Here is a 27,020-nt window from a genome sequence, read left to right as displayed (position 1 = left end):
TCTCGACGTGGTGTAGTTTTACCATATGGAAAGTAAATAATTTTCATATCAGACATCCCCTGAATAATTATGCTAATGGCTTCATGAGCAAAATAATGATTACTTTTCTGGCTCATTTGAATAATGAAATTATTTAGTTAAGTGAGACAGTAAGCATGGGATTTTGTTTATGTTTTATCCACTGTGATCACATTATTCTGTTGTAATTGCGATGCATTGTCATACTGGAGCATGATCGATGGTGTTTTGGCGTCTTCATATTTTCCGCGTGAGTCACATAAAAACCCTCCGGTATATAATATCAAAGAACTCATGCAAAACAATCACACAAGGGGGCAGATTTTGATATGTCATTACAGCGGTGTAAATTACTTTGACCACTGGATATTTTTTTTGTATAGGAATGCCGTTGTTTTGCAAATTATTCTGCTGGATCACACCGCCGCAGTGTGAAATTTGTGTTTCAAGAGGGGGAATATTTTCTGAGGAATCTCATGCTAAACAGAATACAAGAGGGAGTGAACTGAACCAGAATGATGATGAAATAGGAGTACAAAGCGTAAGAGAATGCAAAATAACCTCGTTGACTTAATTTATCTATTGCATTGAAATTTGTTTGCGGGACTATTGGGTGCCCCCGTATTGATTTGCCTTTGTCACTCATCTCCCCATGTACCGAAAATACCATCCGACACCAGAGTGAGAAAGTAGTTCAGCCTCAGGCCTAATCAATGAGAGAGGCTTTTTGAGGTTGTTTACGACCGTGCTTCTGGTCCATGATGCACAAACCCAGCTGGTGAATAAAGTGCGCTTAGAGGTGGGCAATTTTGTTTGATTTCCAGAGATTTGAGCACGAAAATGTACCGTTATTACGGGCCCTGTCATCAGCATGGTTAAAAAGTTGCTGGTGTATTTCAGTGGGAGTCTTACAGTATTTCTGAGCATACATTTATCTCCTCGTTGCTGCAGTCTCTGTTTTCCTACTTAAGCAGAGAGACCGCATCAGTTCCAAATCATGAAACCAGAAGCCGGGATCGTGGCGGCTCTGCAGAGTGATTTAAGTGTTATAACAGTGTTTCTGGGACACAGAGCATTGGTGGGTTTGGCTGAGGATTAGGAGATCTGACTTGGAGGTCTTGCACATGGCCAAAGAACCAACTCAGTTGAAGCCACAAAGTAGGCCAGCGCAAGGTAATATATCCCAACCGTATGTAACTGCTGCCCGATTGATCCAAGTGATGTCTATGTGACCTTCAGAGGAAGAGGAGCTGGAATTTAGTCAATTTAAGAAAAAGAAAATTACTGTTTGTTTCAAGCATTGAGGATACTGATATATTAATATATTCATATATTAGATTTTTTGATAATGAATGACATGAAGAAGTCTTGTTTAGTGAGGTATAATATGTAATAGGGATGGACCAATAGGCTTTTTAAATGGGGTGATTGCCAATATTGATTATTTGTGATCAATGAGACTGCTAACCAATATTTGGAGCAGATATACATTTGCAGTAAAATTGTAAATATGTGACTAGAGTGGTGACTACAGCTGCATCACAGCCAAAAGAGTGCTTTTCTAAATACGTTTATTTTACCAGTGATCGGACAAAAAAAAACACGGATTGAATATCGGATCAGATAATTGCTCGATACCTGATGTGTATTTTCTTCTGCTCCCACGTTGGTATGGGTGACACAGCCATTTTAATTCCTCTACTTCCCTTTTTTTAAAAAAAAAATCTGTTCAAATGTGTTCACCGTGTGTGGATTATGTGAAAGCTGTCTTGTTGTCTGATAAGACTAAGTGGTCAGATATGTGTCTCCATTATACATGTGCTCATCCAGCCTTGGTTTAAGTGTAAAAGTTGTAATGTGGCATTGACTGATGTTTTACATAGGTTCTTATGGTTACTACACACTGCACTGCTGACTGTTGATGGAGCTATGCTGGAGTGCATTGACATGAACTCAAGATTGGCTGTCAAGTCGTGTTCCTAACACGCCGTGTTTTCATTTTTTCCACTTGGTCTTTTTTTTCTCTCAAGCCAACGTCTCTGATAAATTGTTTATCACCTTAAGCGTTTCTTTTTGACTCCAGAGAGAAAAGCGGCTGCAAAAATGAAATATGGTTGAAACCTATCATATTGGAAAGCCTTTTCTTTTTTTTTCTTTTTTTTTCATGCCCATTGGTCACATGAGAAAGTTTGCTGTCAAAAGGAGCAAGTACGGGAAAAAAAAGATCCTTCCCTGATGATTGTATGCTCCCAAACTAATCTTACAGAGGTTGGATAGGCCATCTGCCCTCCTCTAAACAGACACACCCTTTGTTTACCCCGAGCTCTTCACTGAGCACCTTTTAGAAGTCGTACTTTCAACCGATTGGTGCACAAATAGAGGCTCAGCCAATACAAACTGACATTAATCTTCCTTTGTAAAATACCACGGTAGTATCTCCTGGAGAGGGGCACAATACCAAATGCTAATCCCCTGCTATCGTAGCATAGCATTTTAATCAGACAAAGATAATTGTACTGGTAGTTAATTGATGAAGCATCCAATAGGGTAAAATGAACTCAGCCTTTCCAGACCAATTGAGCTGAGCTGAAGTCAGTGGCTTTAAGCAAAGCGTTGCCGCGCAAAAACCAGTTCACAGGATGACTCACGAGATGAAAAAGTGCTTTTTAATTATAAACAACTGCACATATGGATCGGTCCGACTTGTCCAGGTGCCAAACAAATTAGTGCACGAGAAGTAGTAACAAGAGTTTTTTTTTTTTTTTTTTCCCCTTTCTTCTGTGACTGTGAACTAAACCTCATTAGAGAATTAAAGGCTTTGGAAACACTAACAACATAGACATCAACCAAGTTTCAGGTAACAGCACCATTATTCAACGTCAAAGGAAGCTGTGGTTATTATTATTCAGTGCCACCACTGCTTTGGTCAAAGTCCACGGAGGGGCAGCTGGCAATCTCTTTAAACTCCGCGCTACTCTTCTCATATATTGACATGTCATAGCTGTGGAAAGCTTCTCGGTCTTAAAAATATCCCATATTTGGATTGTTATAGTTTATGTACATAGTTCACTTTTAGTTTAAGTACGGCCTTTGGCATTGTTCACATTTGCAGAGCACAAAGCCACAATATTGATTTCTCTTCTGTTTTTCATACCCCCTAACCCTCCCTGACACACAAATGCACACACACGCACAGACTTCTCTTTTTTTTCTCCAGCCCTCCAATAGTCCGCCTTTCGATTTGTCAGCACGGCAAAGTGGATTATATTACACTCATGTTGTACAGATGCTCGTTGCAGTTTTTCATTTTGGATAGAAAAATGAGCTTTGTGAGTAAACCACAAATCTCCAGATAGACTCTGCGATGCAAGTGTGTCCCCATATTGAAATGAAACAAAGGACAGAAGTATGACAAAGAAAAAAACTGTGGTGGCAGACTGTTCAAAAACAAAACAAAAGCGTAATACAAAATAAAGTCTTAATGGAGACAGCTTCTTTTTCCTACCGTCACATCAGCTGTCGGGTTCGGTTATTAGTGTCGTATCAGTGTGCTTACTGTACACAGACGGCCATGAGGGGTTACAATGCTCCAGACATTTTAGCCGACAAACTGCGCTTTAATGACAATTATCGATTTTTTTCAGGACCAGTTAGACACGGGGATGACATACTAGCACCATTAGCTCACTGGTGCGGTTCAGATCTGAAATGTTCACTCGATGAACACAGATATATGTCAGGCTCATGGGCCAATCCGCATTTCACTATCTGCGTGATTCATCCTGCTAAACAGTTGCAGCCTTTTGATTTGAACATGCACACAAATAATGCTTTTGTGTACATACAGCACGCTCAGCTCCGATATCATGTGTATTCTGCCTTTCATACCTTCTACTTTCTGATTCTGATTCCTCCTTTGTCAGCCCAACTACACATTTCCCCTTTGATTTGCACTAATTGAGCTCTTTCTGTATTCTCCTCTCCCCCAGGGTTTAGTCGAGCTGCCCTGCCGTTTGGCTTAGTACGGAGAGAGCTGTCTTGCGAGGGTTACCCCATTGATCTGCGGTGTCCAGGAAGTGATGTCATAATGATTGAAAGTGCCAACTATGGCCGAACGGATGACAAGATCTGCGACGCCGACCCTTTCCAGATGGAGAACATCAACTGCTATCTTCCAGATGCCTACAAGATCATGTCACAAAGGTAAAAACTGCAGACATCTCTGTGCAGCACCCAAAAAAAGTGATTCCAAAATTAGGTATCTGCCAAAGTTACAGGGCCCTTAGAAAAAAATTGACAGGACTCAGCGGTAACAGTTGCCTCGTTGCCCCGAGCAACCAGATATGGACCACTGTCAACCGTTTTCATTTTGTCTGGTTGCCCTTGTTGGCACCTCTTTTTCCTGCGCTTTAAAAAAAATCCTCCACATCCCTTTGCCTTTGGAATAAAATCTTCCGCCAAGGAGAATAACAGGGCTGGGGTCTGATTGATTTACTCCATCGAAAATAGCAAAACTGAATGCAAGTGTGAAGTAGGAAAAAAACAAGATAAAGAAAAAGGCAACCATAGTCTGTCAGCATCAATAACCTGCAAGACGTTAATGTTAGTGCCAACACAGAGACAGCTGAACCTGATCGAAAGAGAATTACAAACTTCCAGCTGAACTTGGGAGGTGAAGCAAGGCTGTTAAACAAGAGGAAAGAGATTTATTGCTTTAAAACAAATCAGTCAAGAGGCCGTAGCAGCAACAAAAAATACAAAATATAAACGATGGACGTCAAATTCACATATCGAACATAACAAATTAACTTTCAGCAACATTCTCAGAAAACAAAGAGCTAATTTCAGTTCTTTTCTTATTTGACAGGACAGACAAAGTGCAGATCTGAACCGGCCTGCTGGAGCTAATTATTCTGTCTATTGTAATTTACTCTGTTAAATACATTACCTCGCAAATGTGCACTCTAGATTAAGTAGGCTAACATTAGTCTATCACTATTAGCTTTGTTTTGCTGTATTAGTTAATTAGAGGCAGTTGCTTTTAGCCAAATCCATGCGATGTCTACCTGTGTGTGTGTGTGTGTGCGTGTGTGTGTGTGTATTTGTGTGTGTGTGACACAAAGAGAGAAGGCGCATTTTTTTGTCATATGAAATGCAGTAGGTTGGTAATAGGTTAATGCCTTGTCAGTCAAATCAAGACTTTTCATTAATAGAGCAACTATTATCTTATCTTTAAGCAGCAAAAACTGACGGCTGATGGCAGCCTCACGCGTGCACGCAGACACACACACACACACACACACACCATCTGACTCCAGTCCTAATGACGTTTTAAAGTTCACATATTGCGGTTGATGTGGAATTTTATCTTCTTCTCTTGTTTAATTATTTTATTACGACTGGTAGTTTAGTCGCAGAGCATCGCGTCATTCAGCGCGTTTTATGTATATGTATATATATTATATATATGATATATATATGGATAGAGGAGCTATTGAGAGATCGAGAGAGAGATAGAGGGATAGAGAGAGAGATAGAGAGAGAGCCTCTCGCTGCGCCGCGGCGCGCTCGCGCTCTCGAGAGAGAGAGAGAGTAAGAGGATAGAGAGAGTGAGAGATATTCTAATAATTTATATATAATATATATATGTATATGTATATGTATAGAATATATAATATATATATTATATATATATATATAATATATATCTATATATATAGATATCATATATATGCAACAAAATGTTGAAAATGCAAATATATATATATTATATATATATATATAGAATATAGATTATACTATATATATATATATATATATGTATATGTATGTATATATATATATATATATATATATATATATATATATATATATGTATATATATATATTTGTATATATATATGTGTATATATATATATATATATATATATATATATATATATAATTTGCATTTTGCAACATTTTTGTGATAGATACTTGACTTGCTTTGCTTATACAGTACAGTTATTTAACAGCTATAGTTTTGATATCTACATTTTACTTATTATTTTTACTTTCCTTGACAATATAATACTCCATTAGACTGTAGATTAAATAATTATATAGAATAGCTGAAATCAGCTCCAGTTTGACCAACTGTAACTTTAGAATACTGCTCATATGATTAATATATAAATCATGATAGATCATATTACTAAATTATGAAAGCATTTCTGCACATTAGTTACTTTTAAATTTGATACTCAAAGTAGATTTTCAGAATCAGAATCAGCTTTACTGCAGTTTTACACTGCGCACAGTGTACTTGCGCAGAAATACACGTAAAAACGGAAACAAGGTATTAAGAATTGCATAGATCAGTGCTGTATCAGACATGTGATTTTTCCGGATTTTTCCGGGGTAGGACCGGCGGGCCGCCATTAACCACCAATAGGTTTTAACAGACCAGGTGTTTATTTGGGACAGGTGTTTAATTCCCTCCTCACAAAAATGGATGAAAATGTCACAAACTTTGCCAGCTTCTCGGTGAATTCTCCGGCATCCTTCTGGGCAATAGTTGTCTTCTGCCAGTGAAGTTGGTGCGGCGGAGGAAACGATTCAGCCAACCAGCACTTGTAGCAAACTCCTCATCTCTGCTGTCACTCACGGTGGCGGACATTTGTTTCTCCATCGCCCTGATCATTTTGCGGGACACTCTCTCGAGGCGTGCCCGTTTGCTGATAACTCATCCCTGCATGTTTATCTCAGGCTCCTCGCTAGCCTTCTTCCTGCCTCCAGCAGGCAGCCTGGCACTGTTGCTGTCGTCCTCGGACAGACGCTGAAGCTCAGTTTTACTTTTTCGCCAATCTCTTACTCTCTTGGTGTCGACAGAGAAACTTCTAGCGGCTGCTTCTCCTGAGTTTTCCTCTGCATATTTTAAGACAGAAAATTTGCTGCACCAGAGTCATGGTGATCATCAGTGTGATGACTGACAGAAAGCAAGGATGATACGTGAAAAGGCGAAGAAAAAGATTGTGCAGTGTCAGTGGTCACGTCTTCTTCCTTGATGTTTTTTGTTTTTTTTTTATAAATTAGACTCGGCATTAATTTGGAACCGGCGGTTATTTACCAAAATGTACATCTGGACCTGGCGCTTAAAAGGGACCACATGATGTGTTTTATAATGTGTTTATATGTTGACAGCTGCTAATGTATGTAACGCTGTTACTGTGATGACACATGACAGTTAGATATTGAATCTGTCTATAATAACCACATCCTGACATGTAACTGTGATTTTTGATAATCTAAGTACTAATAATAGCAATCATGACAAAAAATTAACAAAGACTGCAGATCACAATAAGAAGCTGCAACTGGCAGTGAGCTGCTTTCTTTTCTTTTAGCAGTGAAGTGATGTACTCCATGACAGAACATTATAAAATATGATAATGTATAAAATAACATTTAATGGTAAAAAAAAAAAAGTACAGTTGCAGTAGACTTCTATTATAAATATGCAGCACATATATAGTTTATTATTATTATTATTATCGTTTTTATTACTACTACTATTTTTCTGCATATTCTTGACTCTGTTTCTGATTCATATATTATGCAGTCAGTTGTCCAGATTTTAAGTTTAATTAAATGAACCAAGACAGATGTCAAATTTACATGTCAGGGTGTAGTTATTATAGACACAGATTCAATATTTAAGTGTCATTTATCATCACAGTACCACACATACCGGGCGCCCCCCCCCCCCCCCCCCCCCCCGGTACGGGTCCGTATAATTTCCTGCTTTTTTATCTTTGTCCAATCACATCCCTGAGTATACTGACATGTGTGAAGAAACTGGATGCACGTACAGTATATTTAAAAAAACCCAATGGTCAACACCATAATGAGTATATACCATAAAGTCTGTACTTGTCAGCTGTCCTTTAGTTGGTACGAGTTTTAAGGATTAAACTTCTGTAAATTTAAGTCAGATTTTTAATTGTAGGACTTGCACTTCTGTTTATTTTGTGGTGTTGCTATTTTTATTAACTATAACAAGCAATCAAAATACTTCTTCCACCACTGGCATCTCTTAACTTTAACATGCTGTTCCTCTATACTGGCCTGTGTTGGTCAGGGTATTTGCAGGACTGACTTACAGGTTGATCACTGACCACAGAGATACCCTCCCTCATTCCAAAGCCACTGTCTCTGCGGCTGTCACTCATGTTCAAAGACGGATGATTTAGTGTGAAAAACAAACCCCACTGAGGTGCATAGACTTGTGTGCGCGCACACACACACACACACACACAAACATGCAGCACAGTGGGGTTCCGCTTGTAACACCGTATGCATGAGACCTTATACATGAGACCAGTTGTCACATAGGGATGCCAACTGAGCCAAAGTGCACAGGATGGAATGACATATGAGTGTCACAGAGAGAGATATTGGACGGTATGAGACTGTCAGCAACTTTGGCAAGCTTCCTTGGGAAATCAAAAAAATAATGAAATAAAAGAGTGGAGCCCTTGTATTCAGGGGGTTTATTGTCAAGCCCTATTTGATGAAGTCAGATAGCTGACTCACATTGTCTGTCTTGAAAGGCTGCAGCCTGCATGCTCCCTGCTTGTGGCCCTGTGTATTATGCTGCTCTCAGCCTCGCAAGTACAAAAACAGTCCACTGAAGCACAAATACTGACCCAGCAGGAGCCACCTGACAACAAATTCCAAATAGTCTTGAGGAAAAGAGAAAAAAAAACACCCTCTCACCACTGTCTGTGGACGACCTGGGTTCATTTCTCATATGCATATCCTGAGAGTGCCGGGGGCCCGAGTTCAGATGTTGCTTTAAATGTGTTCTTAGCACTCTAATGTCACTGCTGAGCTATTGTATTCAGAGCAAAGAGAAGAATCTGTGTGTTCTAAGAAGGACTCATGCGATAACAAAAGGTGTCTCTCGGCTGCGTAGGTTCAAAAATCACACAAAAGGAACCTCGCAAGATTTTACATCTGATACTGCAGGGAGAAATCCAAAAGAGATCAACTGACACAAAAAGTGACTTGCATATATTATACCTAAGTGTCATGAATAGATATTTATTTCATGTCAATCAGTCTCCAGGTTCTTGTGAAATAAATCACCACACAAAGTGTGAGAGCAGATATTTGCTCATATTTATGCGGAAACCAGCCGAATGCAAGATTTTAATACGTATTTAGATCTGCATATGTCATGAAAGACTGTTTGCAGAATCAGTGCAGAATCAGAACTTAAAAACAGTCCACCGTCATGAAAATAGATTCAAGGACAGCTTGACGAACGCCCAAGATTGCATATGGGACTAATTAGTGATTTTTTATTTTTTGTATCTATTGTCCCTTTATTTACAGGAACAGACTAAAATAGGAAGCAAACGTAATGAAACAATGCCTCCGCTGCCAAAGACAATTATCCTCAAACGAGAAACGTGGTGAATTTTCTTTTTCATGTCTGGATGGAGATGTTTGTTTGCTTGGAGGTCTGAGCCCTTCACTTCTCCGAAAGTCAAAACTCCTGCTGAGGCTAACCCAGCTGAAATGTTCCATATGTGGGGCAAACCCACTGCACACACACACACAGACACACAGACACACAGACAGACACACACACACACACACACACACACACACACACACACACACACACACGTTTGGAGGAAAAACTATATTTCTTACTGTACAGTTTCCATCAGTGAAAGATTAAAGAGCCAGATATAATTGTTGCCATAATTACCTTGGCCCACTAATTTAAGTATTTTGGGGGAAAAGAATTACATTAGCACTTGTGCTCACTTTTTAAACACCCAAAATTGATGTGGTCCTAAAGTGTAGAGAATTGGATTGAGGCTTCACTGAGTTTGATAGATCCTGTTGGCACTCCAAGTTGTTTTTATATCTGGCTGGCATATTATATTCATGAGCACAATGATTTTATGAAAATAGCCTTAGGACTGTTGTGGCTCAATTAGAACATTCAGCTGCAAGCAATTAGTCGACTCAAGTGGGTGATAATCTGTACAGGAATTTTTCACGTGGACACCTCCCCGGCAGATGTGAAACTGCACGGCAGTACAGTTTGAAATAATTAATTCATTGATAATAATATTCGGTGTGGAGATTTTTTTTTCCGCGTTCCTCTTTTCAGGATTTTTTAATAATTACATTTCTTCATCTGCACTGATGATAATGATAATGACTGCAACCACAACACATTCCTGCCACACACACACGCATAACGTCCATGAGATTAAAACTGTAATTCAAAAGCATTTGAATATCATTTTGTCACACATGCAGCCATCTGGTGTGTAGTTATTATTGATTTAAATCTGACCAGCAGGCCTCATCCCGGTACCTCGAGGAGTAACAAAGTGGACAATGACACGTTTTGACTAATCATCCTCAAAAAAAAAAGACCTCACTAAGATACAGTATGAATAAGTGGCTTACATCTATTGATTTCTCCCTGACTAATGAGCTTCATTGTAAGTATTCGATAACGAGGTCATTGATTGCTGTAACTTAACATGGTCGGGTCTTGCCGTGCCTGAGTATCACTGACACGGATGATCAAAGCAGATAGCTCTCTAACCGAGGACGCGAAAATTCATTAGTCTGGTAGGACATCCAGGAGTTGGAACGAGTTGATTATCAACAATAATTATCGTGATTAAAGCTGCAGCATTTTAATCAATTAGCAGTCAACTATTAAATGAATCGCAAACTACTTTGATAATCAATTATTTTGTGTTTTTTTTTTTACTCCTGCGTGACAGCAAACTGAATATCTTTGGGTTGTGGGTGTTTTCTTGGGCTTTGGGAAGCACTGATCAACATTTTTATTTATTTATTTTTTTTACCATTTTCTGACAATTAATATACCAAACACCTAACTGATCAACTGCAAAAATAATCCAAAATGAAATGCAGCCCTAGAAATGATAACTGCCATTCAACATTTTATGTTGTGATGACACATCTCAAATGTGACAGGTTTGTTCCTAATATTATTAACAGTAACAGCTGACTTATAATGGTGAAATGACCCGGTAATATTAGCATGTAATCAGCTGTATTTTTCAGCTTCTTGCCAATAACTGCGAGGCAGTTCTGGAGACTAAATGATGCTGCTTACACTATTTATATCAGTGACAGAACTGCTAGTGAGGCTCTCCGAGGAGCTCCATTGTTGCCGCCCGACAGCACACTGCCTTGTTCCGTCTCTCCGTACATACACTGTTAGTGTTTATTTAAAGCACGGCAGATTAAGATTTCATAAAGATCCAGATTCAGCTCGGGCGTTTCTGAGGGGTGCGCACAAGTTCATGAGCCATGAAACTGCTCTCAACTCAGGGCTAGATTGGAGAGGATGTGCTAAATTAAAAGATGCGGGAAAAAAAAAAAAAAAAGACAGTCGTCATCTGTGGTCCTCATTAGCCAAACAACTGATCAAACCAACAAATAACAAGTTGTATGAAATTACAAAATATAATTAAACTTTTCACTAAATTAAAATGTGCACACAGGATTTTCGAAAAGCTTACCAACAAACATGTTACATCATGTTTTATTAAAGATAGGGTTGGGCAATAAGACAATTTTTTTTACTGTGGTAGCTGTCACTTTAACATTTGTGGACGTTTTAGACCGGGGGGTGTCAAACTCAACCAGCGGAGGGGCCGTCTAAAAATAAAAATGATTGTGCGGCTCAGATAAGGAGGGGCACTGCCAGAACTTTCATTTAGCAGGACATTTAATGAAGAATAAGCTCCCCCTGTGAGAGCTCTTCTTTCTGTATCAAACTGTGTGAGTAGAGACAGCCTAGAAATAGTCTGAGGCCATGCTCCTTCATTTTCATTTTGGAAAAATAACCTTTTAAACGCTCATTTTTCCTGTTACTGTTGGGTTTTGTATTTGCATCTGCCTGCACTCCTCTTGACTCCTGTTTTGCTTGATTGATCGTTGGCTTGTCAGAACTACTTTTTCAAAAAATAATATGTAACCATGGCGACGTCTAACTCAGAGCCCACTAGTTCTGCTGCTTTGTAACACAGTTACTTTTCAGCAGGAGAACAGGTCTATTTAGAATGGTGGAGAATTGTATAACGCTGCACATTGTTGACATTATGGAAATGTGCCAGTAGCCTAAAGGCTATTAAAAGAAAGTCAAAATCATCTCGCAGGTACTCCAGGAAGGAAATTGTGCCCTGCGAGCCTCGAGTCTGGCACATGTGTATTAGACCATTGTGGGCAGTTTTGGAAGTCAATGAGCAAGACTGCATTATGCCAAAATTGGATTTTTGAGGGATTTTTGCATCAATGTAATAATGGACCTCAGGCATTTAATCGGCCAAAAACAGACATTCCAGTCCGGTTATTTTATCCAAATAGTTTAATTCATACTTTAAATATTGCAACATTTAATGACGTACTATGAAAAAAACACATGGTCCACCCCTGTTTGACCATATTATTTCTATTATTGTGTGGATGCTAAATTTCCCACTAATGTTTTCTAAATAATCAACTTTAAACTTGTAATAATCGCTTGTGGTACATACCATTTAGGATTATTTTAGAGACATCAAACACTTTATATCACTTTTAAACATCTTAAACAAAAAAACACATATACACAGTATCTTTACATATTCACCACATGTTCATGTTCTATTGAAAGTAGGTTTTAATTTGACTTATTTTTTTTGTTTTTATTCTGATCAACAGATAAAGTTCCTTTATTGTGAAAATGTATTTGACTTAACCAGCAACGTGATACAAATATGATAAGACACAAAATATGTGTTTGCATGCATATTCGTCAAGATCTATAAGAGTCAAGTTCCACCACGAATTCTTGATCTGGACTCTGACTCAGTCACTGCAGGAGGTTAACATTGTTGTTTCCAAGCCATTCCTGTGCAGCTTGGATGCTTGGATTAGACGGCCTTGCATTCTGCAGTCCTTTAAAGGTCACATCCAGAGCTGCAGAATGTCACAGTAGTATTTCCATTGATTTGAGTGGCATGACAATATACCTTAGCTGGTTTTAAAATCAATAGGTGAGATGGACGGATGTGAGTCAGACTCTGTAAGAGCCTGGTATCCCCCCGTCGAGCGCCATTGGCCAGCTCCAGTAAATATAGCATAAACACAAGCATATGACAGTAATTACAAGTTGTACCCGGATATTGGGTCAGACCTAGAGTTGAAAGCAGGATGCCCATGGTTAATTTCTAACGACCCATTTCCTGAAACATTATTGGGCCACCCCCTTAGAAAATGGTCTAAATATACAGATATTGGAGGTGATTATACATCTAACGTGTGTGTGTGTGTGCGTGTGCGTGTGTGTGTGTGTGTGTTTTGTGTCCCTCTCGCAACAGATTGTTTCCATTGCTGCCATTTTGTGGCCCTGGAAATGATTTAATTTTTCAATGGCCTGTCTGCTATCAACAGGCTTGCCTCTTGAGAGAGATGTCTGCCTTGATAATTGCGCCATGAACCTCATCAGCATTTCAGATGAAATGGAGCTAGACGGGTCACTTTGAGTTTAAGAGACGCTAATTTGATTGAAATTCAAACTGGGAGCACCAGGAAGTAGATTGTGCCTTTTTCTGTAATGTGCTCCCCTCACTCATGTCGCTTTTCCTCCTCCAGTTACACTGCCATTGTTTTCGCCGCTGATGTTATTTTTCATATTGTGAATTCCAAGTGGCTGCTCAAAGCTGCCTGAATGCCGCCGAGTGTTGAGGGATAGAAAATTGAGCAGTGGGAGCAAAACAATCTAGGATTCTGCAATTAAGGAGCATCTCCTCCTTCGCCTAAAGTGTCCCATGAGCGGCACGTGACGTGTCACATTAGCAACTTTAAATGAGAGACCGGCGTGTTTTTCCTTCCTAGAACAGCTTAAAGACAGACAGAGCAATGCAGACAAGACTATTTCCATGTTTTTATTTTATTCTATTTTTTTGCTTTTTAGAATATTGTCCTGTGCGCCACTGTACATTTTAAAGGATGATTTTGTTTTTAAAAATGTAGGAAACCGATTACCGCAGAATGACTCAGAGGTAAAGTAGACTATTAGATTTGAATTGTACGAGCTCAGTTTTGAAAACTTAAAATTACTGGACACAACATCACTTTGTCGGATTTTGCAATGTACTGTGTTAATATGGTATCATAATACTGATGTTTACCTTCTACAACACATGACTTCTGAGGCCGGAATCAATAGTGATATTTGATAGCTTTAGAAATCCAATAGCCGTACTTTTAAATAGATTTTATTTTTGTCAGGTTAATCTTGACATTTTTTCATATTGCTCCACGTCGAATGCTGACGCGGGCTAGAGTAACCAAAGCTGAGTTGCAAGCTAACCCCGATCCACTGCGCACAGCAGCGGTGATTAAAACAATTGTATCGGTTCCCAAAGACGGATTAGTGACACACACATCTGAATAACAGGCTTTAGACCTAACTAATGCCTTTTACCTCATTTGTTAGCAGAAATAGAGGTTTTCATACTCAAGGCAATTTATTATTCATTTAGCACATTATCTTCATGTCCAATTATTCCTCTGACATGCTTTATGATGACGGTGGAAAAGGTTAAATTGGATGTGGATACGCGGTACCAGGAGTGCTATCAGTTACACCTTGTTGGCATCTTATCGCACCCCTTCCCGCTGTCAGCATGGGAGTGCTCATTTTTAAAGGAGATTTGCATCAAATCCAAGCAGCGTTCTCTATGACACTCTAATTGTACTGATGTCTGCCTCTCCCAAAAGGTCAGAGATGTGATGGGATTACATTTAGAATACTGCAGCGTGATTAACTGGGCTGGTAGGGAGAAATGGAGGCAATCAGAGCAGAAAGTAGCTCCGTCTTATTTATTTATTTTTTTTTGGTTTTACCTCAAGAAAGAAATAATGTTGAGACTATTTTTGTCACTTTGAGAAAGTAATGGATAGATGGATGCAGCTGTGTGGAGCTCTGGAGATCGAACTTTTATTTTAATTTCTTTAAATTGGGCAATCTCTTGTTAAACCATTTCATAGGTTTGTTAGACAGTTGAACCAATTCATCAAAAGGAAAAAGAATAAGGCACTGTATATTTTTTCTCAGGATAAATTACCAAACAACTGTCCCTTCAAAATAAAAGTAAATTGCAACATATTTGCCTCATAAGTACTTTATACTTAGCCTCTTTTCCAGCTGGCTAATTATAATAAATGAGTCCTCTGTCTGCCTTTTTTTCTTCAGTAAAATCCTGTTGAACAGTATAGAAATAGAATGTTTCACTCTGGAGGAAAGTGGAGAAAAAGCTTCCTTTGACTTAATATTCATTATGTACATGATTAATTACTATATAGCCTCAGACTATCAAAAGATAGTCAGAGATATCATATTTTACATGTATTTAATTAGTGTGCACTTTGAGACCTATGCCCTGGCAGGCCCGAATGCTGAACTTTTTTATGGGGATGAATTTCAATTACATGCTAACTCTCAAATTGAGGGCCAGGACTATGCCTGAAAGAAGTCATTAGGGCTTTTCGCAATTGGTCTCCGGAGATGCCCAAGGTTTCACAGATGAGAAGGAATCACAGTCACACATTCCCGTAGATCAGGGCACCCGTGCTCCACAGCGCTAGAATTAGGGCAATATATCAGAAAGAGCTATCAACACGTATGTCAACATTGTTTCAATAGAAATATGAGGTTTTTTTTTTTCCTTTCCAGTGCTTACCTCCTGTTGTTTAATACATTCGCCTGAGAAACGATGGCAGGTCTGTGTCTCATTAGTGTCATGAATTTTATTTTTGATATCACTCTGTTTCACACACCTAATATAAACCAGGCATTCATTTCCCCGTCTCATTGGAATCTGCTGGATAAGAAGCACTGTAATTTATATTGCCCCGGCATGATATGCTTATGCATGAGCAAAGGGGACAGAATCATCAAAGTGACCATATAATATATGGAAAGCACTGCCGAGTCATGAAATTTTACCCCGCGAAAAAACAAGCGGCGTATTATGGGCCCAGCATGAGGTGCGTGTTTTAATTCCAGGACAGTAATTCATTTACATAAAAACAAATACAATATGTTGATATTCTCATCTGTTATCACACGTGAAGGTCATTAATAAAGTGAAATTCCCCTGAAGACCTTCACTAAACACAGATGCACACACACACTCACACACACACACACACACAGATGTTGACAGAAATATTTGTCCTTGCACATGGCTCTATGATACGATGGGATGCTTTAACGTCGCCAGAAGACCCTCCAAAAATATATATATATATAACTTTTGTATCTGCAAAAAAAATGTGTGAAATATTCTAATTGGCGTACATGCTGATTGGGAGAAATAGAACAGGAGGAAGAGGGGGATTTATTGCCTTTGTGCTCGGCAACAAAAAAAGAAAAAAGTAATGACTAATTCCGTTCCCTGCCGTTATTGTGATTTAGGAGGGTTTTTCATTTGAACACAGGAGCCGTTTGTTTAAGTTTTGAGCTGTTAACCGTAATTCACCCCTTGCGTTCATGCTATGCGGCTAAAATGTGCTTGTTTTCAATCCGAAACCTAAACAGCACCAATTTTCCAGCCCCTCTGTGTCTGCTCGATGCTATGCGCCTCAACAGTAAGCAACTCTGCACCGTTCCACTGCGCCGCCCTGACATTATATTAATAACATTTGAACACAGAGCTGTGATTACCTCAGCAGCCCAAAACAAAAGGCAAAACCCAAAGCAAGAGTACAATGCAGCCCAGTAATACATTTTCCAATGATCTGCTGTAAATGGGCACACTGGTCTGTGATAAGAAGAAACAAATATTATCTCTGGTCCCTGCTAAATCAGCAGAACAGAGTTATTGATCTGGCTCCTCGCATTGCCAATAGAATTTTAAGTCCCCTTGGTAGCAGAGTCGGCTCGCTCGGGGTATTGATGTTATTATCATGATTTCAGTACAGCAAAAGGGTGGTCACCTGCTATTCCCCGGGCTTCAGAGCACACTGCAAGCTCAATTATAATGTCTGCTCTCCAGATGTTAAAGGCAGCGACCGAAATTAACTTTTGACACTGCTGCAGTAGGCTGGTGAAATGAAAAACAGAACATGTAGGTACTATATGGGAGCTACAACAGGGTTTTGTTTTCTTAAGAAATCCAATTATATATCCTTTTTGTTCACCAGAGTTACCAGTAAAATCACATGCAGGCCGTCTCGGTTGTTTATCTCATGTGTAAAAAGTCTGCACAAAGGACACACATTTAGCTAACACAGAACTCGCTCTGATATTCTTACTTTATTTAATTTTTATTTATTTATTTGCAAAGATGCCTTGATGAGTACTGGGTCGAGAATTACTGAAGCTGCAGTAGAAATCATTAGTGAGACCTTTGATGGCATTTTGGGTGCGAATTCAAGAGCCTCATCTAGTTACTCAGCGTGTCGGCCCATTCAGAAGAGGAGAAAAATTCAAATCAATAAGCCAGGACATTTAAGCGAAACACACAGACTGTTTATCCCGCGCGAGAGCACCCCACGAAATGCAGATGCGGGGGGTAGATTCCAAAAAAAGAATCGCATGAGGTCCACATGCAATTGTAGTCCAGTGTGAACGAGTCTGTTTCCCTGTTTATTTGTGGCATTGATTTGTGCTGTCTATGTACATTTAATGTAATTTCCAAATTGCATGGAGAGTAGCACCAAACAAACACACACCCATACACGGTAGCCGGGGACGAAGTTAGGGAGGAGAAGGAGCCCAAACTGTGTGGAGCTGCAAGATTCATTCAGAAAAACTGAGATGTGATATTTTCGCCGGCCAGTTATTGAGCGAACTGGTAATGCTGCATTGTAAAAGCACAGCGGAGCCTTTTGGGATTCTTTTCATTGGCCTACACATAAGTCAGAGAGATTATCCAAGGTCTTCAGAAAGACATATAGAATAGCGCAGTGCACAAACGACCTCTCTCAGACCGCACATATAGCAGAAAGGAACCGATATGAGAAACGTTAAGTGAAAAACAGTGGCAGTGGCCCTGACTTCCTTGCTAACAGAATAAATAGCCTTGCAGCTCGGTAGCAGCGGTGCACTGTTCTCTTTGCTGAATCGATTCACTTCTTGGGGAATCTGAATATTCCACATGAGTGGGAAACATTTGTCTCTTGTGCTTGTTTCAACGTTTATGCATTCGATTCCTTTGACTGTTTGCTTGAGAAGGCCTACGCAGGAGCTATTGTCGCTAAATGTGTTTCCGTCTCTGTGTTTTTCTCCTGTCAGATGCAACAATCGGACCCAGTGCATCGTGATCACGGGTTCAGATGTCTTCCCTGACCCCTGCCCAGGGACCTACAAGTACCTGGAGGTCCAGTATGAGTGTGTGCCCTACAGTAAGTATGACCCTTCTGTCATGAATTGAAAACTCTCCCTCCCTCCTCCCTACCTCTGACCCTCCCATCCTCTCTTCTTCTTTGCCTCCTCTCTCCCTCTCTCTCTCTCTCTCTCTCTACTCTCTGTATCACACCATATCCAGCCCCACTTCTTCCTTCCCGCCGTGTCCTCTTCATGTGCAACACCTATCAGCACCCTTTTTCTCTCTGTCTCTTCTTCCATCTGTGTCACACCATGAACTTTTCATGAAATATGACCTGTAAAACCCTTTGGTCCTCTTCTGTACTGCCTCTATTATTGATGCGCTCACCCTGTTTCCAGAGGAATCGACGAGCCTGGTTATGGGGTAGCAGAAAAGAGGGAGGGTGGGAGGAAGGAAGTCGTGCTGACTCTCCGCGAAAGGCAAGCGAGGGTTTCATAACTCCATTCTTGTGCGGAGAAGTCTATCAGGCGCAAGAAGGAAAAGAAAAAAAAAATTGCAGCTCACCTTGATGGCTTAATATACATCCATACAACAGGTGTTGGAAGTATGTTAACAGATGTTTTATTATGTAACGGAACAGAATGGCTCCACTCGTGAGTCAACAGGGTAATATTTCATCTGAAGAGATAGTGTTAACATTTTGTCTGCTCCTCAGATGCTAAAATATTCATTGCCATTAAGCTCCCGAACAATCTTTAGATTGCCCTTTGTCCTTTAAGCTGCCATGTTCATTTGCAATTTGTGAAGTAAAATTCCTCCATGTAACCTTTGCAAACTGATTAATGACAAAGATTTAGATGAATTGCCAGGATCACTAATCAGGTGGAACTGGAATAATTAGAGCGGGAGTGATGGGAAGATGAAGAATATTTGGTGCCTCTTTCGTATTGACTGTTTTATGCACCAACGTCTTTAAACATGTTTTGAAATGAAGTCTGAACCCAAGTGATGCACCTGTCTTCTCCTGTGCATTTTTAGATATCTTTACAACATTTTTCTACATTGCTCATTACAAGTGTACCTGTCCAAGCTGCCCCCTTTAGTGTTGAATCAGAATGCATTAGTGCACATCATTAGGTGGTGAAACTCATTACAACTTAAAGGTTAACCTCTCCGAAGGCTTTGAGGACCTGTAATTAAAAATGGAATAAGCAATAATGAGCATTTGAGTCCATTTTATTGAGCAAAGACAAATCTTGTAGCTTTTTCCCTTCAATGCCTAACTGCTTGTTTTCTTTCTTTCTTTTTTTTATATTTTGCCTTTTTCTTTTTCTACTTGCCTCATAGTTAAGTGAAGTATCGATCCTTTGTCTTGCTGTGTTACCTCAAACCTTAATAGCAGGATTAGCCTCAAGGTGCACCCATGTGCACCCACTGTTATGATTGTCTTTTGCCTCCTTCTCGCACCAAGGAAACAGTCGAGACCGCCGTAGCGTGGTCCTGACTGGAAAAACTATGGAAAAAGAATTTTAGACAGATAAACTTCTGCCCAAGGACTCTCACTGCTGCGAAAAATGTCTGTCATAACATAAAAAAACTGAAAACAGGTTCTCACTTCACTCTAAGCAGTTTCAAGCATGCATGTCTGTAGCCCCATCTTTTTGCTTCTCAAGGTCCATGCCCAACCAGAATAGGACCAAGAACACAGAATGTATCCTATCGCAACTGCCCCGGTAAGTGCTTAGTGTTCTCCCAGTCTGATCCAGTCCACACAAAGCCCAGTCCAGCCTTTCCCACTCAAGCCCCTGTTGTAACTGTGATAGATTGTGATTTACAGGCGAGTTCTGTGTTATGTTTCTTTCCCTTTACCAGTCCTCTGTCTCCTCTCCCCCAAAAATAAAATCCATGTATACCCCCGATCATTTTGTAGACTCAGACTGGCGCAGAGAAAGGCAATCATAGGGGAAGACTTTCTGAGCTTTTCCTCACCAGTGCAAAACCACTTCAGTTTTCTAGCTTTCAGATGGAATAGATCATATGCCAAATACCGAGATTTGTGATTAAAAACATTGCAGTGGTTCAGGAGCTTAGGATCCCCTGGATTTGCTGGGATACAAGACTTGAGAAGTTGTTTTGCAAGAAAACGTTCTAATCCACATTAAGCTGATCAACGGCGGGACCGCAGACAGTGTCCTCATTTTGACTTGTAACCGCTGCCCCCCTTCAAGTCTTATCCGTCTCCGTGAATTATAGCCAGCAGTTCAATAACATTATGTGACAAACAGTTGTTATTAATGTGCTATCAAATTAATTCGTTCTATTGTCTGAGCATTTGCATAATCACACAAGCAATTTGGGATTTTTTTCACTTCTGTGCAAGTGGCTTTTTATGCAAGAAGTTGCACACACTTCCACCATTTTCATCCTTTTGGCTTCATAATTTGGTTCTTGTCATGAACTGGCCTCATTAGCGAACATTATCTTCATGTTCCAGCCAAGGATGTAAATTTCGCCTTCACCTGGCACTGAATTGCCCTCTGAATTGGCTTGAGTAATTGCTCGAATCAGGCAACATAAAAGCCAAGACATTTTTTTTTCATTTTTTATTTTTTTTTTATTAAGGCTGTGCTCTTTGCAAGCTATATTAAAATAGCGAGGAAAAAAAAGGGGAAAAAAAAGATTCTAGCCTTGCAAAACTAGAGAGTCATGCCAGTGGGCATAAACAGTCCTCAGTGCTAATGTTTTCATTTTTCATCACACTCTAATGCCAGTAAAACCCCTGCCCCATGTGACAGTGATGGCCAGATTATGAAAATTGAAGTTAAGCTGTGACAGCATGATTTTTGGGTCCCCCTTTTAATGTTTTTGTTTATTTTGTGTGTTCAGTTTTTCCCCCCCCCCTCCTTATTCATTCAGTGTAGTTTACATGATGCTATAATTTAGATTAAATACCGGAGCCGCTAACTGAGACCGCAGGCGACAGCAGACATCCACCCATATGCAGATGGAACACCTAATTATCAGCAGCGATTATTTATAGGCATTATAATTTGATTGGCTCATAGACAGTAGCAATTCCCTAGAAAGCCTCGTAGTGTCTGGTAGAGAAAAGTTCAGGGTCTTTGGGGTTAGCGTGGGTTGTCTCATGTTTGTTTGTTTTTTAATGTTGCTGTATTAAAAGTGACTGACTCTCTTCCCTTCCCCCTGTGCAATCTGCAGGAAACCTCCTCGGCTATCTGACTCACTCTCCCCATCCACTGACCGATTTCTGATCACACTGATTGCTATTTTCTATTTTTTACACTTCTACTAACATCTTCAGGACCTTCCGCCATGTGTTTCTCCTTTTCCTTTTCAGGTTGCCTTCACGCCATCTTTCTCTGTCTCCTCCCCCCCCCCCCCCCCCCCCTTCTGTTTCTATGTGGCTGGCGGCTTCTGAGAACTCAACTGTTTTAGTAATTTGTGATTTGTTTGCTTCCTATCCGTGTTTGATCTCTTAGTTAGCTGCAGCACATTTAAATTTCTCCTCCAGACTGCCGTGCATTCATTTATGGATCCTTCTGAATCTCTAGTTTCCACTGCTTTCCCTTTTTTCAGCCACTGAGGCTTAGGTCAGACTCGACAATTATAACAGATTCAAATTCTAATCTGGACCTGCACTAATTGGAGCCAGAGGGTTGCAGGATTCAAGGGGAACCTAATTTATGATTGCTCACATTATCCCATGGTGCAAACTGGCCAACAATGTGTACAATTAGTGTTTCGACACTGATTTTCGCAGGCTTTCTATGATTGAGCCTTTGTATGTTGAATCCATCTGATACAGAAATCTGAGAAAGACCAACAGAAGTGCGGATCAAGGGCAAAAGAACTGACGCAAGCAGTTTGTACTTGTGAGATTAACATCTCCACCAGTAAACACTGTAGCGTTGAAGGAATACATCTGAAATTAGATTCTATCAGAAAGCAATGTGCGGGAATCAGTCCACATTTGTAGAAATTACTTTTTAAGTCAGAGAACTTTCATAGCAATGAATTAAGATAAACTTCATTTCTTTTTTAAATATAAACTGCAGCTTCAGTGCCACGTAATTAGAAGTTGGTGAGCATTTTTTTTTTCAAATACTAAATACATCACATTCCCCTCACATTTTGCCAACTGAACTTAAGAACTGAACAGTGTCCTTGTCTGACCTGGGCTTCAGAATCACGCGAGAAACATCTTTTTCTGAAGATGTTTTTGTAACAAGTTAACCTCAGTCTTGTTGTTGGAATTAGAATCAAGCTGTTTCTTATTTACTTTTTAAATCTTGTGAAATGTTCGATCAGTCATCGGCGCCTCAAATGAATTATTGGGTTAATGCTCTTTTGCGCAGTTGTCTTCAGAGTGCCTTTTTTTGTTTAGGCCCTTGTCGGCTCAGTTATAGCAGATTTATTAATATGAAGTGCAGTGTTGTACTGTGGAATTAGATACACTTCAACAGGGAGTGCACAAGCACAAGTTGTATTAATGTATTTTGCTCCAGTGATTTACACTGATTACCTGCGTCCTTGATAAGGCCACGGTTCAAATACATTACTAATAACTCTTAATTACCTGAATACATTTTAAAAGTGGTCAAATTGGAGTGTGACGCAGGGACTATGTTGATATTAGTCAGTTGTTACATTGTCCAGAATTATTAAATGGCATATTTGTTTTATTCCAATCTGTTTCAAGATATATCAAAAAAGTACTTTATACACTATACTACTCTATATTTAGCTTTCTTTTATATTTTTTATGCACTATTTCTTGTGGTTTATGGTGGTGGGTGGATTAAAACAGACCACAGTTTGAAAGCAGCTTGGTTTGGCTTTTCTACAAAACCAGAGTCATGTTGAGTCAAATTATTCATTCACATAAATAAAGGGATGCCATAAATGTCACTTTACTGTAGTATTTACACGATGGCTTTGTGCCTCGGAAAAGGTTTTTATAAAGCTATAATTATATTTACAATATTTACAACTTTAAAGTAGATCATTGTCCCAGAAATGCTCGGAAAAATCCAAGAACTTTTACAAAACGCCAATTCCATTAAAGTTGGGACGCTGTGTAAAGCATGAATTAAACAGAAAGTGATCATTTGCTTATCCTTTTTGACATAAACTTTATTGAAAACAGCGCAATGATAATCTGTTTAATGTTTTACCTCATCAACTTTGTTGATTTTGGTAAATATATGCTTATTCTTAATTTGATGCCAGCGGAATGTTTCAAATGAGTTGTCACAGGAGCAACAGAAGTCTGGAAAGTTGTGGGGAACGCTCCAATAAACAGGCTTATTGGCAACAGATGATAGTATCATGACTCGTTATGAAAGGGGCATCCTTGAAAAGGCTCAGTCATTCACATGCAAGATTAGGGTGAAATTCACCGCTTTGTGAAACACATTAATGTCTAAAGGATGTAGGGCTGCATGTGCTCGTTAACACACTGGCTTGGTAAACAGAGTCCATTTGCAAATGATTTCATTTTGTTTTTAACCACATTTTACAAAGAGTCCCAACTTTTGGAAACAACGTTGTAAAGGAACATAATTCTTGCAAAACTACCTGTAAAAAATCAAAGATCTCTTTCCTCTGAATGTCAGAGGTTAAATCACTATTGGTAGCATGTACTCGCAGACAGTTTGCAGTCGTTCAGGCATAAAATCCATCCACCACTGCTCTATAAACCAATTGTTACAACTGGTTTATGGTCTGATCACAATGTGATCAGACCATTTTCAATGTTCTAATCAAACCCTTTTTCTAAGACAGGACCTTGACGGCCGTGTGTCACCTCTCTCACAACTTTCCTGCTTTTTCTCCATAGGTCTACCCGTGTCCATGTCTCATAACATGTTTCTGCATATGTAATCGTAGCGATGACAGTTAATTCATATTAACCTCTTTTTTTTCCCCTTGCACCCCTTTCATTCTCTCTTCCAACGCTTAAAATAGAAGTGGAGCAAAAAGGTAAATAACAGACACGATCCAAACCCTAGCTCCTTGTTTTGTGGCATCTGGCTGTAAACTACCTATTTTTCCCATGGTGGCCCCGACTAACGCAACGCAGACGTTACCTTCAGAATCTCCCCTACCGTAATGTTAACAGGCCAGTGTAGTGCAACAAGGGAAGTGACTCTGGCCATGAAAAGGGACAGCACACAAGCAGCCAAAAGATGTAAATGGGGGCGTATTGGCTGCAGTCCATAGGGGCTTCCTCTACTCATTCTCCCTGGGTGCTTTTGCTACTCAGCAGAAAATCATATTGCCTGGCTTCCAAATCCCTTTTCCATAGCATGCCATGGTAACAGTGTTTCTTGGCCCTTTTTTTCAAGCTATTGATTTCTACTGTCCCCTCTCTCTCAGAGTCCCCACCCCCCCTTTTCTCACTCTTCTCCACATTATTTTCACCTGACCACTTGCTGCTCTTCTCTCTGTTGGTTCGAAATGCCTCCAATGCCTCAGAGCAACAGCCATAACACCTAAAGAGACCCGTAACAAAAAGTTATTTAAATCTTAATGGTTGTGACATTTGCACCACTTCGTAATGACAAGCCTCTCAGGGTATATACCGTAGAGATGGTGGTGTTACTGAGACACATCATAAGTACACACAAACACTTTGCAGACTCCGCTGACTCCTGCTCTCTCATAACCTCTCCCGTCTGTTGCCAAGTGACTTTAGTTGGCTGCATTTTTTTCGTTTACAGGACCAATTGTTTCGTTAAGTTTTTGTTTCTGTTCTACTTCCCCTCATTTGTGTTCTACTCCCAACAGTAAATGTCTATGAGGCCAAGCTTCCTTTTGTTTCAGACTACTTTTTATATTTAAACATTATGCTTAATAACTTTCCTATTCCTTTTTTTCTTTCTATGCACTAAACCAAAATCCTTATACTGCTTGTGATATTGGCTATAGTTGTTAGCTGTGTTTTGGCCACTCTTTAATGTGTGTCTGTCCCCACTCCTCGTGGATGACCTGTAAAACAAAATGAAGACGTTAGAGATTACATGGATGTTACACTTTGTTGTGTGTGTGCTTTTGTTTTTCACATGTTAACCCGTGCCTGTTTCTTATTCTACTCTTCTCCCACTGCTAGTTTTTCTTTGTCCTGGGACTCTGAAAGCTGTCGGAGATCCTTCCTTTCTATTTGAAGCGGAGCAACAAGCCGGCGCCTGGTGCAAGGACCCGCTGCAAGCAGGCGACAAAATCTACTTCATGCCTTGGACTCCTTACAGGACAGACACTCTCATTGAGTATTCCTCACTGGATGACTTTCAAAATGCCCGGCAGACCATCACCTACAAGCTGCCCCACCGGGTGGATGGGACCGGTTTTGTGGTCTACGACGGGGCTGTGTTTTTCAACAAGGAGCGTACCCGCAACATTGTCAAGTTTGACCTGCGGACTCGAATCAAAAGCGGTGAGGCGATCATCAATAACGCCAACTACCACGACACGTCGCCCTACAAGTGGGGTGGCAAAACAGACATTGACCTGGCGGTAGACGAGAACGGGCTGTGGGTGATCTACGCCACAGAGCAGAACAACGGCATGATGGTCATCAGCCAGTTGAACCCCTACACGCTCCGTTTCGAGGCTACCTGGGACACGGCCTATGACAAGCGCTCAGCCTCCAATGCCTTTATGGTTTGTGGTGTACTGTATGTGGTGCGCTCCACCTATGAAGACAACGAAAGCGAGGTCAGCAAGAGCCTGATCGATTACATTTACAATACCAAACAGAACCGTGGGGAATACGTTGATATCCACTTTCCCAACCAGTACCAGTACATCGCAGCTGTGGATTACAATCCGCGAGATAACCAGCTCTATGTGTGGAATAATTTTTACATCCTGAGATACAATCTGGAATTTGGCCCACCTGATCCAGCGCATGGTAAGAACCCAGCCCCTCCCCCAGTCATTTCTCGTGCAGACAATGTTGTTAGATTGCATTGCTGAAGTCGAGATTTTACTTGCTGTCAAGTGCACTTTGATATTCCTTCAGTATTCCCCGCCTATGTATGAAGTGTCACAGCTGACTGATTTTTAATTTGGAATCTAATATGTGCTAGATATGTTACGGAAGCTTTGGAGTGTAGGAAAGCATCTCGGGGGGTGAAGTGAGTGGGGCTCTGTGGTAAACAACACCTTGAAGCCAGTTACCATATCATAAGGGATCAGTATCTAGGGGATTTGGGGAGGTTTACCATCCGGGCGTTCCCTTAGTCCCTGGTGCTAAGGCTCAAGGGACCCCTGCTAGCATATCCCTTCTTTTTTTTTAGAGCGCATAAGACAGGGACCGAGAGATATATTTTCACTTCTGGAAACATACATGCCCGGACAGGTGCAAAGTCTAGCCTGGGGCAAGGTTAGATCATTCCCCAAGTGATGCTGAAACTCAATCGGCCATTAAAAAAAATATTTTACAGTCTGTAGGTGGACTGTAAGGATTTGAGCTCCCACCTAAGAGAAGAGAGGGCTAAGAGAAAGAGATGGTAAACACAGGGGAAAGGGATCAATGATCCAGGGTCACATCAGCAGCGTATGTTTTTAATTTAGCTGTCAAGAGCTGAGGGGAGGCTAGCCTAGGCC

General features: G+C 40.2%; 1 protein-coding gene across 43 annotated transcripts in view; it reads left to right on the top strand.

Annotated features, from left to right (window-relative positions):
- adgrl2a (adhesion G protein-coupled receptor L2a) overlaps positions 1-27,020 on the top strand; it is a 207,298-nt gene that overhangs the window by 143,114 nt on the left and 37,164 nt on the right. For 30 of the 43 annotated variants that reach the window (XM_030432608.1, XM_030432604.1, XM_030432607.1 and 27 more), the window contains 5 exons: positions 4,008-4,221; positions 18,356-18,465; positions 20,063-20,122; positions 24,378-24,392; positions 25,522-26,322. In XM_030432608.1, the coding sequence (XP_030288468.1) occupies positions 4,008-4,221; positions 18,356-18,465; positions 20,063-20,122; positions 24,378-24,392; positions 25,522-26,322 (1,200 nt within the window). The remainder of the gene's footprint in view (positions 1-4,007; positions 4,222-18,355; positions 18,466-20,062; positions 20,123-24,377; positions 24,393-25,521; positions 26,323-27,020) is intronic. The other 13 variants (XM_030432645.1, XM_030432643.1, XM_030432614.1 and 10 more) reach the window with 3 other exon arrangements.

Source organism: Sparus aurata, chromosome 11 (assembly GCF_900880675.1).
Source record: "Sparus aurata chromosome 11, fSpaAur1.1, whole genome shotgun sequence".
Classification (NCBI taxonomy): Eukaryota; Metazoa; Chordata; class Actinopteri; order Spariformes; family Sparidae; genus Sparus; species Sparus aurata.
The sequence above is the reverse complement of the archived record's forward strand: the minus strand, read 5'-3'. Positions and strand labels throughout refer to the sequence as shown.